We start from the raw sequence: 14,054 nt of genomic DNA, 5'->3' as shown, positions 1-14,054 counted from the left end.
GCCGAGTTCCCCAGGCTTGAATCACACACACAGACCAGATCACGGAGTGCCATTGAATTTTTCTGCATCTTCACGTACGAGGAGGTCGGGGAAGACACTGGGCATCACGGATGGAAATAATGCAAGTGAAGCCAAGCAGAGTTGTAGTTCCAGCCCAGATCAACGTCTCGGTCTATAGAAGGACCCCGCAAGAGGTGGTCGAGAAGCAGCGGGGTCGAATATCCGCCGGCATCGTGTAAATCATTACGGCTGCTGCTTTGTATCGACACAGAACACCCTACCGTGGCAATGGAAGGGACGGGAAACTCTGCCGATAGCTTATCATGGCCTAGGTATCCCGGCGGGCTATTTTTACCCTTTTGTCTTTGCCATGTATCCGTAATTGGACCGAGTCTTCCAACCCAACGTCCACTTCCCGTGGCACCCCGGACGCAGCTCACGGCAATCAATCCAGGGCAACTCCTAGTCTGGTAGCTCCCAGAGACTCCATCCCACTCGTTCTGCACGTAGCATTTGTTCATTACTTCCCTGAAAGCAAGACGTCGGCGCCAGTTTTTCCTCCTGCTTCGAATACCGTAGGTAAGTGCATTGCGACCATCGTAACCGGAGGTTGGGAGGGGAACCTCTTCACGTCGAGTTGGGGAGGGGAATTTTAGTGGGGAAGGGGGGAGAATCCACCCACCGTCACCGTTCCCAGCCACTGCAATTGTCGCCGACACGTATGTATTATCATACTCATCAAAACTGCACGTAACAAAATGTGGTGCGATTTGAGTGGACAAGGAAATTGTTAGTGTTTCCCAGCCACTCGGAATCTTTGCCAGAGATTAAAAAAAAAAAAAAAAGAAGCAAACTGGCCATGAAAGACCGGGATCCGTCAAGAGAGAAAAACCTCCCGGGAATGCAAATGTGTCTGTGATTCTTTTCTCTAGCTTGTCCTCCAAACTTTCCAACGGCTCTCTCATTCTCGCGTGTTTGGTTTTCCGTCTCCGAGTGAAACTCCAAACGGGGTCTTTGTCTATTCTATCTCTTGTCAACCGTGTGGTGCATCTCACACAGACACTCACTCAAAAGACAGAGCTCTCACTTTCTCTCTCCTTCTGTCCAGTCCAATCTTGCAACCTCAGGGTCCCCTCCACCCCCCCTAAGCAGTCACCGAATTTCGCCCAAGATCGACTCCGCAAGGAACGTCGACCCCGTTTCGTTCGCCATCATGGCCATGGGACTCCAGCAGCAGCACCACCAGGGCTCGCCCCCAATGTTTCCCGTCGACTTTGTCGAGTACGGCCAGCAGTACGACGCCAACAGCGACCCTTCGCGCCAGCCCCGGGACGAAGCGAGGAACGGCCGGTATCGACGACCTCGCTCGTCCTCGCTCGACGACGATTCCCGCTTCACCACCGCCGTCGGGGGAGGAGGACACGGTGAGGGCCAGCGGACACCGGATTCCGACGCTGCCCTGCGCGATGCCGTGCTCGCCCAGGCGCCACACACACAGGTAAGTACGGACAGGCACTGCCAAGTAAATAAACCAACCCCCTGAGAGAAATAAGGGGGGAGGGGGAAGACATGAAAAAAGGAGAGAGCAGAAGGCGGAAAAGCAAAAACAGGGCGAAACATGCAACCAGCCTGCACTGAACATCTCACCCAAACGCACATACACTTTCACTCTCGTATTCTTACTCACCGACTCACCGACCCACCCAACAACTGTCTCACTCACTCACTCACTCATTCTCCCTCATTCGCTAATTCACTCATCTGATTGATTCCCTCCTGCCCCAACCCAACAAGCCCCCCCCCCCCCCCCTTACCCTCTTCCTATGCATATTTCAACCACAACCAAACCACTCTTATGAGAACATGCAGAGTCTGACCGCCATGCAGCAGCGAGTCGTCCCAACAGGCACCGGCGCCCGCGGCGGACAACCCCGCGCCGCGGGCCCCCGAGGCGGTCCGCCCTCCATGGCCAACGCATCGCAAAACCGCCGCTCCCAACCGCCGCCGCCGCCCGTGCCGTCGCAAATGTCGCCCTACATGGGCGAGACCCAGGACGAATGGAGCCCGGCCTCCAGAGAAGCCGCGAACGGGGGCGCCGGCGGCTACTCCCGCCGCCGCACAGAGCGCCACGCCCGCCGCCAGTCCTCCTCCTCCGGCGGCGCCCGCGCCCCGGGATCCTCGGACCTGCCCTCCTCCTCCGTCTCCCACATCAACGGCAGCGGCGGCGGGTCGCCCCGCGTCTCGTCGCAGCAGCCGCAGCAGCAGCAGGAGGTCCCGAACCCAGGCAGCGGCGGCGGCCTCCGCCCGCCCACCCCGCCCGGAGGCGGCCCCCTCGGCGACGAGATCAGCCGCATCCAGAGCCCCAGCATCTCCAAGAGCGTGCTCGAGCCGCTGCAGCGCAAGATGCTCCAGTACCACACCCTCATGGAGGACGCCCAGGGCCAGATGGCCCAGCTCGACGAGGAGCTGCGCGCGCTGCAGGACCGCCGCCTCCTCGCCGAGCAGCGCTTCATCGACGCCAAGGCCAAGCACGACGAGTACGAGCGCCAGCACCTCGACGTCGAGCGCGCCCTGCGCGGCGACTTCCCCCCTCCGCCGCCACCGCCTCAGATGCAACAACAGCAGCACCAGCAGCAGCACATGTACAACGGAAACAGCCCGCCGAGAACCGCACCCCGGCCGGCCTCGAGCATCATCAGCTACGACGAGCGGCCGATGAGCGGGCACAGCTCGGTCCCCAGAAAGGGAAAGCTGCGGTTCAGCCTCTTTGGGAGGTAAGGGACATGGACAACTTTTTTTGCTGTTTGAAGGGGATGGCTTTTTTTTTTTTTTAGTTTGCTTCCCCAAGCAAGCGGCCGCATAGAAGAATGGGTTGCTTATCGTTTTTTTTTCTTCCTTCATTTTTTTTCTTCTTGTTTTAATATCTTGATAGGTATTTGGGCTTTGGCACACGGGACAGGGCAAATATGCGCGAAAGACAAAAACACCACGACGGGACGGGGGGGTGGTGTATGTAATGACAAGGGACAAACGTAGAATACGGCATAAATGAGATCAGATGTTTAAAAACAGACAACCTTTTTGTGGCCGAGATCCGGGTCCATGCATGGGAGGATGCTTGTTGTTCGACCTGCCTGTCTGCCCGTACGTAGGCATCCATCCGGGGCAGCAGATGTTGCCGGAGCGTTTGCTGGCGGAACAACAAGCCAAGCCGGTATGTATGTATGCATCATCCCGCAAAGTAGAAAGTGCCGGAAGATGGCAAAAGAGCGGTGTCGGAAGAGCCTGCGGCGGCCATGAATCCCGAGATCTGGGGGGGTATATATGTCCTGTCCTGGGCCCGTGGTGAAGAAGTCATTTCAGTGCGACATCCTCACCCCCAAGTTTTATATACATCCTCACTCCTACCTACCTGCCGACATGGCACAACTCCTGGCAGATATATGCCTGGCAGCAGCATGAGCTTCTGCCATTACTGGCAGGCACCTATGGGCACTCGGAGAAGCTTGACCGGCGATTGAGGCGACAACCTTCGCCCAGGTCAATCCTTTGGCCCCAGCCCATCTCAAGGGTTTGGTCACCGAGGCCGGCCTGCTCATTGAGGCTCAGCACCCAAACGAGGTGCAAGCCATTCGCGCAAACCCTTACCGGGTTATGCCCAGCCAGCCTGGGGGCTCCATTCCTCCTCTTCATCTCCCTCTCAACCTCCCTCCTAATATCCCCCTTTTTACTCTTCTTCTCCATCACCAGCTCCACCAACGGAGCATAACAAGCTGAGAGGGCTCGATGACAGCCCGTCCGCACCAGATGCAGGCCCTCACGATATGTGGAGACAGTGGGACGCTGACAACGTCCGCGATGGACGGACTGGTCGCAGACATCCGGGCGGCCCCTACCCTTTCCCGACAATACCTATGGGGACAGGATCGTATCACGAAGCCCTTCCACAAGCTGGCTGGTTCCTACCAACAGGGGAATATCAACAAACCGCGCGCCGTAATGGCGATCCTACGGTGTTTTCGAGACGACTATATTGACTACCGCAAACACATCGACCGACATATACCGCTTCGCAACCGCCAGGGTATCTATACATGCCCGTTCCGTGACGCCGAAGCAGAAGGAGCTCCGCACTGGCAGCCTTCTCGCTTCCTGACCATCGTGATCGCTTCAGCTACGGTTGAGGCAAGATATGCGCAGTATTGCCTCCACATACTGCCGACCATGGACTGCGGTCTCGTGGCTACCAGGTAAGTTTTGTCGCCCTTCCTCCGCACAGCCTTCGCCGTTGCTAACTAAATGTAGGCGCAGAACGAGTCGGACACTAGCGAGGTTCCAAGCGCCTCAACACCGACCAACCTCTTCCGGAACGCGACGGTCGACAAGATCCTTCGTCGGAAGAGTCATTCGACGTCTCGTACATCCTTAACGTCGGTCGAAGAGTCGGGATCAGGGGGGGGGTTTAGACCCGGCCTGGGAACGAGGGACTTGTTGCCTTTCCACTCTGCAAAGACAGTTGGGAAGTGTACCAGGACCGACTTCCCCGCGATACCACCCGCATTGGCTGGCGTGCCACACGCGTCAAACCATCTCCCAACACAGATATCGCAAAGATGTACCTACTGGCGCATACCCTCCGCGAACAAGATTCGCCGCAACATTTTGCAACACCTAATATGCCGTTTGATATGCCGCAGCTGGACCGCCTGGGCGACTTGGCGATGCTGGAAACAACAGATTCCAATACCACAAAACACATCGCCTTCATCCCACTGTTTCCAAAGATCTCGGGGGTCTGCATCCACCGTAGGAGGGCTGTCATCAAGCCCTCCCAACGTGGTCTTCCGAATCCAATGGAATCGAAGCTCGATTCCGTACATGAGCTTCTCCTGGTTGACAAACTTGGTCTGTTTGCCTGCCGCTTCTTCATATCCTACGAAGCGGACTCGGCTGCTATCAAGATGGAAACGGACGCTGTACAAACCATGGCATCCGCAGCCCAGGGCACATTCCAGGACGCAGCTTTCCGATACCCCTAGTTGACGTCCTTATACCGCAAACCCATCCACTCCGCAGCAGATGAAACCACCCAGGAAGGTCACTTTCCATGAGCCCAAAGAAACAGACTTGACGAAGCCAAAGAAGAGGCTAGATCTAAATGAAGCACAGTCGCCACTACCGCAGATCAGCAAGGATCAATATCATCGGAAAAGGTTAAGATACTTCACCCCTACCAGAAATTCTGAACGCTACCCAGCTCGAAGCCCTGACTGACGCAATATACGCACCGCGGGCTCGTTGCTCGACGTATTGCTTGATTGCTTGCGGAGATTGCTCGTCGACGGGTTGAAGTTTCTTGCCTTGGCCCTTTTGTCGGAGAAGGAGCTTCCCATCGGTAGTCAACGATACCACGCCGCCGTTGAAGGTGAGCGGGTTGTCGGTGGTGAGGAAAGTACCCAGATGTCTCACGATATTTGGAGAAGAACCCTTCGAGCCCTGCGTCCGTTACGCAAAGATCATCATCTTCAACCAGCAACCAATAGTCAATTGATACTATTGCTGCTATTCTATCGCGATCCCTGTGATACCAACACTGATCAGTGGTTCGACAAAACCTTGTCTTTGAGAAAGCGGATGAGCCCCCTCAACCTGAAGGAAATAATCCGAAAGTCATGGGGCCGCATCAAAGGCCAGACCAGAAACCAGACCAGAAACCAGACCAAACTGTAGTGCCATCAATAAGCACCAATACAAACGAAAGCAGAGAGGCAGATACATTGATGTCGGAGGAGAGTATCACAGAAAAGACCTCTTCTACTCTAATAAACAAGCAGGAGCTGCTTGGTCGACCCCCCATCTCTGTCCACCATCAATAATGGATGGTCAGCATCGAACGCGCTCTTCAGGTGTCGGGTTGCCTGGGTCTCGAGTTGTTCAATAGCAGCCATGACTACCCAGCCAAAGCTCCGGAAACGACGCAAACCGCAACTACTGCTTCCACCCTAGTAGCAAGGGCCAACTGTATCTGTTGCATGAGCTTTGCGTACTCGACCAGAGCTTGTGGAAAGAAATAAGACGAACGCGTCCACCTTGCCTGAAATCAGGTACGTTGATCGTTTGGAAGAAAAGCTGGCTATACTTGAAGCGATCTGCGAGGAAGAGATGCCCAGCCAGCTCCGCAACATGCCCAAAAGACGCATTGAGCAGCAAAAAGTGACAGAGGACGTATGGGCTACTTTTCTGGTCGCAACTGTTGAAGAGCTCCAGGAGCCCCTTGACTCCACGGTCAGAACTGGCACAGTACCTGTCGAAATGGTTGAAGGTCCATTCGTTGCGGTCGGCGGCGAAGTTCCCCAAAGGTTATATCAACCGGTCAGTAGCCGATTTATCGTCACAAGGGTTATTGGCAGGCCTTGGTTGGTGGAAAGGCTCTGGAGAATCAGTTCCCACAGAGCGATGGCTCAACTATCTTGAGTATTCGATCAGAGCTTGCGAATAACACTTTGAGTCTTGGTGGCCAGGAAGGCTCTGGAGAATCAGTTCCCCCAGGGCGATGGCGCGACTATCATCGCGTATGTACGCGGGCAGACGAAAGATAGGGCAATCGAGAGTCGGTCATATCCACCCCGACATTTGATGGAGCTTGTTGGTGGCTGTCCTCCAACTCCTGATGGGTGCTCTAGCGGCAAGAAAGAAGAAGGCCGCAAAGCGGGCCAAACCGAATGACCTGAATCGGCCTCACTAAGGACTCGCAAGATTGTTCGGCAGCCGGACTAGAATCCGACCCGATCCCGACAACGAAGTGCTGAGACCTTGTAGCCTCGTGCTTCGACCGCAGTAGCGCATCTTCGGCCCTTCTAAGTCATCTCATCGACACCACAGCGGCCTGGATTCTGGGAATCTATGCCATCTGGGCGTCTCATATGCGGCAACCATGACCACGGCGCTGTCATCGGTATCAGAAAGCAGCTGGATACCCTTTCCGAGGAGGACGTTACCCAGTTCGAACCAGACTTTGGTACGTTCGAAAACATAGATTGCATGCCTCCATCCAGTGGTTCGGCTCTTCCCTGAAGACCGCCTGGCACGCCAGCGCTTCCATTGACGTCCGTGTCTCCCTTTCCTTCGTGCGTATGGATGCTGACTTGACATAGGACGAGGAACGAACTCTCATCAACACGCCCTTGACACGACTTTGGCATGTGGCATACTCGAAGCGGAGAGTGTCATGACGTTTCTGGCAGAAAGCTCGGGTTTTCTTTCGCTCTACAGGCCTAAAGCGAGGTTCGAAAGTGTCCCCCCTCGCCATTTGCGAAATGTATGCTGCATGCCTCCCCGGCGAAAAGAAGCCATGGGACAAGACCATGGACTTCCTGCACCAGCCACTGTGAGTAATTACTCATCATCAATTCCCCTAGAAACCAAGCATCACTGACATCCGTAATAGACAAGGCGACAGTTCAGATTCACTCTCTACCAGTCCTAGTGAAGTGGCAGATACTTCTCCAGCAGGCCGCCGCTCACCTGAACCTGATTCGATCGACTCGAATCTTCAAGGATTTCAAGCCCCCCATCCACCACTACCGCCACCCAAGACTGATGCTGGCCCGCTCACGCCGGCGCTCGCGAACCCAGCGCCGCTGGATCTGACGCCGGTTGTCCCGAGTGCCTCGGGACCGCAGCACGTCACCGATCAGACAGTCACAGACGTCGCGCCCACGAATTCACCTGCACCTCCCAAGCCGTCATACCCACGCGAGGTAACAGAACTCTTCAACACGCCACCTGGAATGACTCTGAATCAACACATGGCACAGCAGGCACGCCTGAGGGGCATTGAAATCCGCGATATGCGGAGGGATCCTGGCCAACGAATGTGGCATCGGGAAGACAAACACCTCGCTGTTCGCCTTAGCCGAGTTAATCACGCGTCAAGAGTCAGAGAATAAAGACAACCCCAACTTCGACTATTGCCCGTCCGCCATCCTCATGCCTGCGTCTGTGCTAGGCCAGACGTACCGAATCGTCAAAGACTATTGCGCGTCGCACTTCACGGTACACGTGTTCTACAAAAACAAAGCCAACTCGCCGGCTCACCGAGTTGATGACACGATCGCGGATACGAAGGCGCTGGTGGCGTTGTTTGACCTGTTCCGCGTCAACCCCAACACCGCCAGCCACGTCATTCTGATGTCGTATTCAACCAACATGAGACGCCTGACAATCAATCGGAAGAACTAACCCTTCTCCCTTGACGTCGAGACGCTCTGTAGCCTGCTTCGTGCCGTTGGCGTTGCACTGGACGCCGTAACGCATGAGGTAGGGGGCCGCCTTGATGCGGTCGAGCTCGGTGCTGGCGAGGGCATAGGTGGTGATGAGGCAGCAAACAAAAAAGCGCCTACCAGCCAGCCCAGCGAGTGTGGTTTTATGACTCTCGAGCCGGTCCCCCTCTAAATTCTTCCCGCCGCCAATCCAATACCCTAGACGCTTCTAGGGGCAGGGCAAAAGAAAAGGGAAGGAATTCCGGGGAGAGAAAGCCTTCAGATGATCGATGATATGGGATTCACCACCACTCTCCACGGCGCATCACTCGCAGACCGATAGACCGACGGCCAAACCCAGATACTTGTCGACTGTAGATGGTACACGAAGCTCTGGGGGGGGGCTGGCCCTGTCCGTCGACCCAGCCAGTCGCTTGCTCCTCCTGATTCACGTTCTCGGGAATGCCAAAGTGAACACACAGTAGTTGGCCACTTTCAGAGCGTCGAGGCCGGTGCCGCCGACAGCGTACGTGGTGATGAAGACTTTTGTGCGCCGTTTGGGCTCGTACTCGCCGCTTCCTCTGGCCCCCGCGCATGACTGGTTAAACTCCCGGAACCGGTCGATGATCTTCCGGTGTTTGTCTACCGGTACATCGCTGTGGGCGAGGGCGGTGCGAAACCTGCCGTTTCCTCATCCATACGAATCAACACAATTCTCCCGACAATGAGTTCCACCGACAATGAGTTCCCCCGACAATGAGCTCCCAAGACAAATCCAAGCGGGCTCTAGTCCGAGCAAACCTCACAGACTTCCCACAGCTGTCGACAGTAATCATGGCTGCCCAACTACACCTACACCAACGACCTTCGCGTCGCCGCCATTACAAGCGAGCATCGTGTGGCCCAGGTCTACTCGGCGATTGAGGAGGAGCTCAGGGCCTACCCGACTTTGAGTCGGAGCCGCTGACAGAAGAAGAAAAACACCAGACGTTTTGCAAGGTACTCCAGAAGACCGACCCTGAGGCGCTCGCCCGGTACGACCGTTACCCCCTAGCTCCGCCGAAGTACAGCAACGAAGTATTCGCCTTTACTTGGTGTTGGCATATGAGTAATACGGTCCGGGGAGGTGGGCCACGTGACATTCACGTGGCATACCGCCACCCCACAAGTATCCCTCACCCTTGACTGGGCGCCTAGATCCTAGCTGATGACAACAACCACAACGAATATCACGATCTCATTAATGCCATCGATTGCATTACGGGATATCCCCTCTAGTGAATACCGAAACTTGGAATCCATGTCCGAAGAGGATGTGCCTGCCAGGTACACGCGCTGAGGATCGCGTAATTACTGCAGTCTGCCGACTCATCTGATCTACGAAGAAATCCACATCGTTTACCCGGACAAGATCAGAGAATTAGATCAATGCTAGCCCATTGCACTCTCATTTCCTTTTCGTCTCATCGTCGGAGTAGGTGGCGAGATTTCACCCCCGCAAATCGAGACTAATTACTCGCACGCCGAGCTTTGGTTGGGCGATTCACATCAGATCCCCAACGCACCGTAGCACTATTCGTAAGCCACTCGTTTGAATATTGATACGATCTGCTACGAAGGTGTCTAACATCTTCAGATCAGGTGCATGATGAAATCAGCGGCTGGGGCTACCATGTGGAATCTGAACGCCCGTCTTTACAAGACACAGAGCGACCTAGATACAATCGCAAAGCCAAACGCACCCTGAGAATCTCCCCAACCCTGCCACAACGCATCGCCGACACAAACGAGGCAGTTGCCACAGTCGCAGACATGGACGTCAACCTTCAAAGCGTCTGACGACGCGGATCTGGAAGCGCGAGTTCGCGGCTTGGACGTCCGAGACACCAGAATGACGTCGCCATTGGATACAACTATCCCGCCTCGTCCTGCTTACCCAACTGCGTGGGCAAATCTAGATATACGAAGCTCATCTCGCGAATCGTTCATTGACCAGCGGGTTGATTGTTAGAAATGGATAGAGGCGAACACGCCTAGCTACGCCTACCACTACAGCTTCTTACATCCACCTTCATAGGAAGGGTGGTTTCGCCTGTATTAAGGCCTCAAATGGGATCAAGTAAACAGACAGCAATCGCAGGCTTCTCGTAAGGTAGGAGGATACAATCTACGTGACGAGATCGCTAGACATGGCGTTGACGAAGCCTTGGGCGCTTATGGCAAGCTTCGCGGCCGCAGACTCGGCGAATTTGCCGAGAATGCTAGGCGCATCAGGGGCGCGACCGATGAACGGAGTACCTAATACGGTCGATGGCGTCGCCTTGGGCGAATGCGCCGTCGTTCATCTGGACCAACTATTCCGCTTTTGATGACGATTCGCTTTAGGGTTCCGACTAGAATGGAAGCCAGGAACCTGATACCGTAGACCTGTCAGCGGAAAGCATGGGGCTTCAAGATCACTTGATGCAGATCTGAGGAAGCTCAGCCTCAAAGGTCCCCCAGGGACTCCCCATATCAATCTCGAGCCGATTTCGCAAAGAATCCCTTTCTTCCTCAGTCAGGCCTAGAACCTCGGTTTCGCCATTCAACCTTGGGTCCCCCAAAAAACGTCGACGTTCGCTTGTTGGGTCTAGCCCACTGGGCAGTCCCAGGCCCAGCCCGAAGGCGAGCTAATTCGTGCTGCAAGCGTCATTGATGTGAATATCTGGGTAATATGGTGGCGGAAATGCCGCTTGCTTTCACACGTTTGTGATGACAAAAGCGGAACCGCAATTGCCGATACGCAATTGCAGCTTATATCACGACAACTTTCGTCTGAAACAAAGGGTTACGTACGACAAGCTCCGGACCAAGTACAATGGGACATAACCCTCGTCTCCATTTGGGCCCCAACTCTCTCCGAAGCCCAGTACCGGGAGACATTTGACGACGTGCCACAAGGATGTTTCATCAGTCCTCTGTCTCTGATCTTCATCGACAACATCAAAAGACTACTTAACAACAGAAGAACGCGCGCACACCCGGGCAAGGGAAGAAGGTATTCTGGCATATCCTGCAAACCCAGGAGACCTTCGACCCAAGGGTCGAGACAAGGAACGTAAAAGCCTACGTGGCGCGGATCAAGGCAGAGGCCCCGGGAAGACATGTTCAGTTGTTGTCATCGTCTTCAATCGGTTGGCATCAACCACTTGACTGTGAGTTATCTGGCCCTTCCTAGGCAGGGAATCGTCGCTGATCGTTGCTTCCCTTTCTAGCACTTGAAGTATACCGTTTGGTGCGAGCTTCCCGGTCCGGCTGGAGCTCTCTACTCCGAGCTTCGAATCATCGCTCCCAGCAGCAAGATAATCGTTGGCCAAGCCACGATCGAGTTTTTTTGGGCGACATGCACGAAATAGTCGGTCTTAAAGAAAATTCTTGCCAATAGAGAGTTGACCAACGATAGCCATAAGTGGCCGCGCCGGGTGTTTGTGAACAAGGCTTACGCCGGGCACTTTGGAGTGTTATTCTGGAAGCTCTCCAGCCGGACTCCCGCCGTCAACTCTCTGCTGGTTCAGGCTTATGGCGTTCGCAAAGCTGTGCCGTGCGATTGCTGCGCTCGCGGATTCCATAAGCAGGTTAGCCACGATCTGAAGGAGGACGTCAGACTTCCGAGAGTTCCGCCGTGAAATTCTGGGCTTAGGTGTCTTCCACTGAACGCGAACGCGAAAGCGAACGAAGAGGAGTTGGACTGTCACGGACGGTTGGGACAGTCACCCACACATGGGCATGGGCATGGGTACCTGGACACCCTGTTACAGCCGATACAGTCGATATGATCGAAGGAGGCAAGCAAAAGGTTGCCCATTCAGATACTGCGAGCATACTCAAGTCCAAACGAGTGACGCGCAGCGTGCTAGCCTCTGGAATATACGGCATGGTGACCAGCGTGGACATGGCACACGCGCTCTCGACGATTATCGCAATGGTCACGCGAAAACTGGGACCCCGTCGATCCCGACCGTCGCGTGTACCGACTAATACTCCCTATACGAGTGCCTTGTGAAATTAGGTACTACACGCGAAAAACGCATTATGATTGACATCATGGGGTTGCGACAGTCATACGAACGACGCGAACTCTGTGGATTCACGTTGACGACATTCCCGCCGACGGACTCACGAAGGCCTCCCCCTACCGTGCGCCTGAGAACCTCATCTCGCGCAACAAGGCCAAGATCGAATGGAGGGATGGGTTACACGTACGTGAAGGGATACGGATACAGTATAATGGAGGAAACGGGTCTTGTGAACCAGACGGTCTGACAGTGGTCAAATCCATCTAACGCGGGTATACGCCTCCAACAACCAAGCACGCGATCCTCTTCATCCAAACGGATCAATATCCTTCACTTCACCTTGGGCCGGCGAAGCGTTTGTCTGGTAACCAAAAACCAACTATCGTCCTACTATTGCAACCACTTTGTGTATCGGTATATCCCTTGTATGAGACCAGCAACTCTACTTGGAACCACGAGACTGGCGCGGGGGCCTACAACCCATAATTCGAATGGGTCTGCGCGTTGAGATGGCCGGCTAGGACGGCGACCTTGTCCTCAAGGGCTTTGGATTGTCCCTTCTTGAACTTATCAAGTGCATTATGGTTGTCGGCCTTCTTGTCAAGCAGCGCGCGTTTCTTGATGAGCTCATTGCGTCTAGCCTTGATTGCAGCGACGCGAGTGTCCTGGCCACCCAACAGCCGAGGAACGCAAATGGTTCTACAACGGCCTTCCCAGCCGACCCAGACTCGTAGCGCGGTCTAGCTCGACACCATTCCGCTTTGATAGTTTTGACTCATGGTCGTCGGAACATAAAGCCCTGGCCACTGTCGGCGAGCATACCATTGTCAGCAAATAGAACCCATCAGTCTTTTGTCTCACTGCAGCTTTGAACCTCTATTTTCTATTCCTCCTCACCCCGCCCCAGGACGTTCCCAATCTGTCACAGGACAACAGGTGGCAACTGCCTACAGCAGTAGATAGACTAGTGGCAGGGGATATGCCTGGCGCACACGTGTGTACACTGAGTATATAACCCACTGTCAGAAGTCAGGAGACCCTTCACAAGGAGGAAGGGTCTGCCATGAATACGTCTATCTAGCTGATCACTTGTTTGTCTTGCGTCATTTGTTCTGCTCCTTGTTATTGCTTGCCTTGCTTCACTGCTACGCTTCACCTTCGCACTGCGTCACTTCACACCACTATTGCAGCCTAACTCCTCCTGTCAGATCCGCAACAGCTGCCAGATCAACTCTCAGATCAACAAAGGATTCGCGGGGGCAATCGCGAATGTTCAGTAGTCGCTGGACCGGAGGGCACTTTGGTCGAGGAGGAATAACCTCATCTTGAGAATCAGCGGCGCCGGTATTGTCTTTGTCAATCGTGACGCCAACCATCTTCTGAAGATTCTCATCTTCTAATAGTCCCTCTGGCGGAGGCGACGAAGGACATCCCTCCATCATCATCCTCAGCTCTTACGGCGCCAGCGGACCTACTAGACCAATGGTGTTGGAATATGGATCAGGTGACTGCCGGCTGGCCATAGATAATATCCAGCCAGCAAACAAGCTGTAACTTCACCTTTTCCCTTCTTCACTTGTTAATCCAACAAGAGCTCTCCAATCTAGCAAAGAACATCGCCAATGTACAGGGCATGGCGGAGCAGCTTGGCCAGTACGATGCCACATATTCGGCCACACTCGGCGCAGAGATGATAGAGGTCCTGCGCCGGTCCATCATGGCCGATAACCAACATCGC

The 14,054-nt window shown here is 54.7% G+C and overlaps 6 protein-coding genes across 6 annotated transcripts; 4 read left to right on the top strand and 2 right to left on the bottom strand.

The window, feature by feature from the left end:
- Nucleotides 1-1,965: 1,965 nt before the first annotated feature.
- GLRG_02062 (uncharacterized protein) lies at nt 1,966-3,017 on the top strand (the record flags this gene model as incomplete). Its single annotated transcript, XM_008092720.1, has 2 exons — nt 1,966-2,774; nt 2,933-3,017. The coding sequence occupies 2 exons, from the start codon at nt 1,966-1,968 to the stop codon at nt 3,015-3,017; spliced, it is 894 nt and encodes a 297-aa protein (XP_008090911.1).
- Nucleotides 3,018-3,999: 982 nt separating this feature from the next.
- GLRG_02061 (uncharacterized protein) lies at nt 4,000-4,295 on the top strand (the record flags this gene model as incomplete). Its single annotated transcript, XM_008092719.1, has 2 exons — nt 4,000-4,250; nt 4,280-4,295. The coding sequence occupies 2 exons, from the start codon at nt 4,000-4,002 to the stop codon at nt 4,293-4,295; spliced, it is 267 nt and encodes an 88-aa protein (XP_008090910.1).
- A 318-nt stretch (nt 4,296-4,613) lies between these two features.
- GLRG_02060 (uncharacterized protein) lies at nt 4,614-5,039 on the top strand (the record flags this gene model as incomplete). The annotated part of the gene is made up of 1 exon (XM_008092718.1): nt 4,614-5,039. One exon carries the CDS (start codon nt 4,614-4,616, stop codon nt 5,037-5,039), a length of 426 nt encoding a protein of 141 aa, XP_008090909.1.
- Nucleotides 5,040-6,903: 1,864 nt separating this feature from the next.
- Nucleotides 6,904-7,650, top strand: GLRG_02059 (uncharacterized protein; the record flags this gene model as incomplete). The annotated part of the gene is made up of 2 exons (XM_008092717.1): nt 6,904-7,018; nt 7,448-7,650. The coding sequence occupies 2 exons, from the start codon at nt 6,904-6,906 to the stop codon at nt 7,648-7,650; spliced, it is 318 nt and encodes a 105-aa protein (XP_008090908.1).
- A 549-nt stretch (nt 7,651-8,199) lies between these two features.
- On the bottom strand, nt 8,200-8,915 carry GLRG_02058 (uncharacterized protein; the record flags this gene model as incomplete). Its single annotated transcript, XM_008092716.1, has 3 exons — nt 8,200-8,353; nt 8,714-8,842; nt 8,908-8,915. 3 exons carry the CDS (start codon nt 8,913-8,915, stop codon nt 8,200-8,202), a joined length of 291 nt encoding a protein of 96 aa, XP_008090907.1.
- A 3,874-nt stretch (nt 8,916-12,789) lies between these two features.
- On the bottom strand, nt 12,790-13,692 carry GLRG_02057 (uncharacterized protein; the record flags this gene model as incomplete). The annotated part of the gene is made up of 2 exons (XM_008092715.1): nt 12,790-13,056; nt 13,636-13,692. The coding sequence occupies 2 exons, from the start codon at nt 13,690-13,692 to the stop codon at nt 12,790-12,792; spliced, it is 324 nt and encodes a 107-aa protein (XP_008090906.1).
- Between the last annotated feature and the right edge of the window lie 362 nt (nt 13,693-14,054).

The sequence above is a fragment of the Colletotrichum graminicola genome (assembly GCF_000149035.1).
Source record: "Colletotrichum graminicola M1.001 genomic scaffold supercont1.6, whole genome shotgun sequence".
Taxonomy (NCBI): domain Eukaryota; kingdom Fungi; phylum Ascomycota; class Sordariomycetes; order Glomerellales; family Glomerellaceae; genus Colletotrichum; species Colletotrichum graminicola.
Note: the sequence above shows the minus strand (reverse complement) of the source record. Positions and strands in the feature narration are given on the sequence as shown.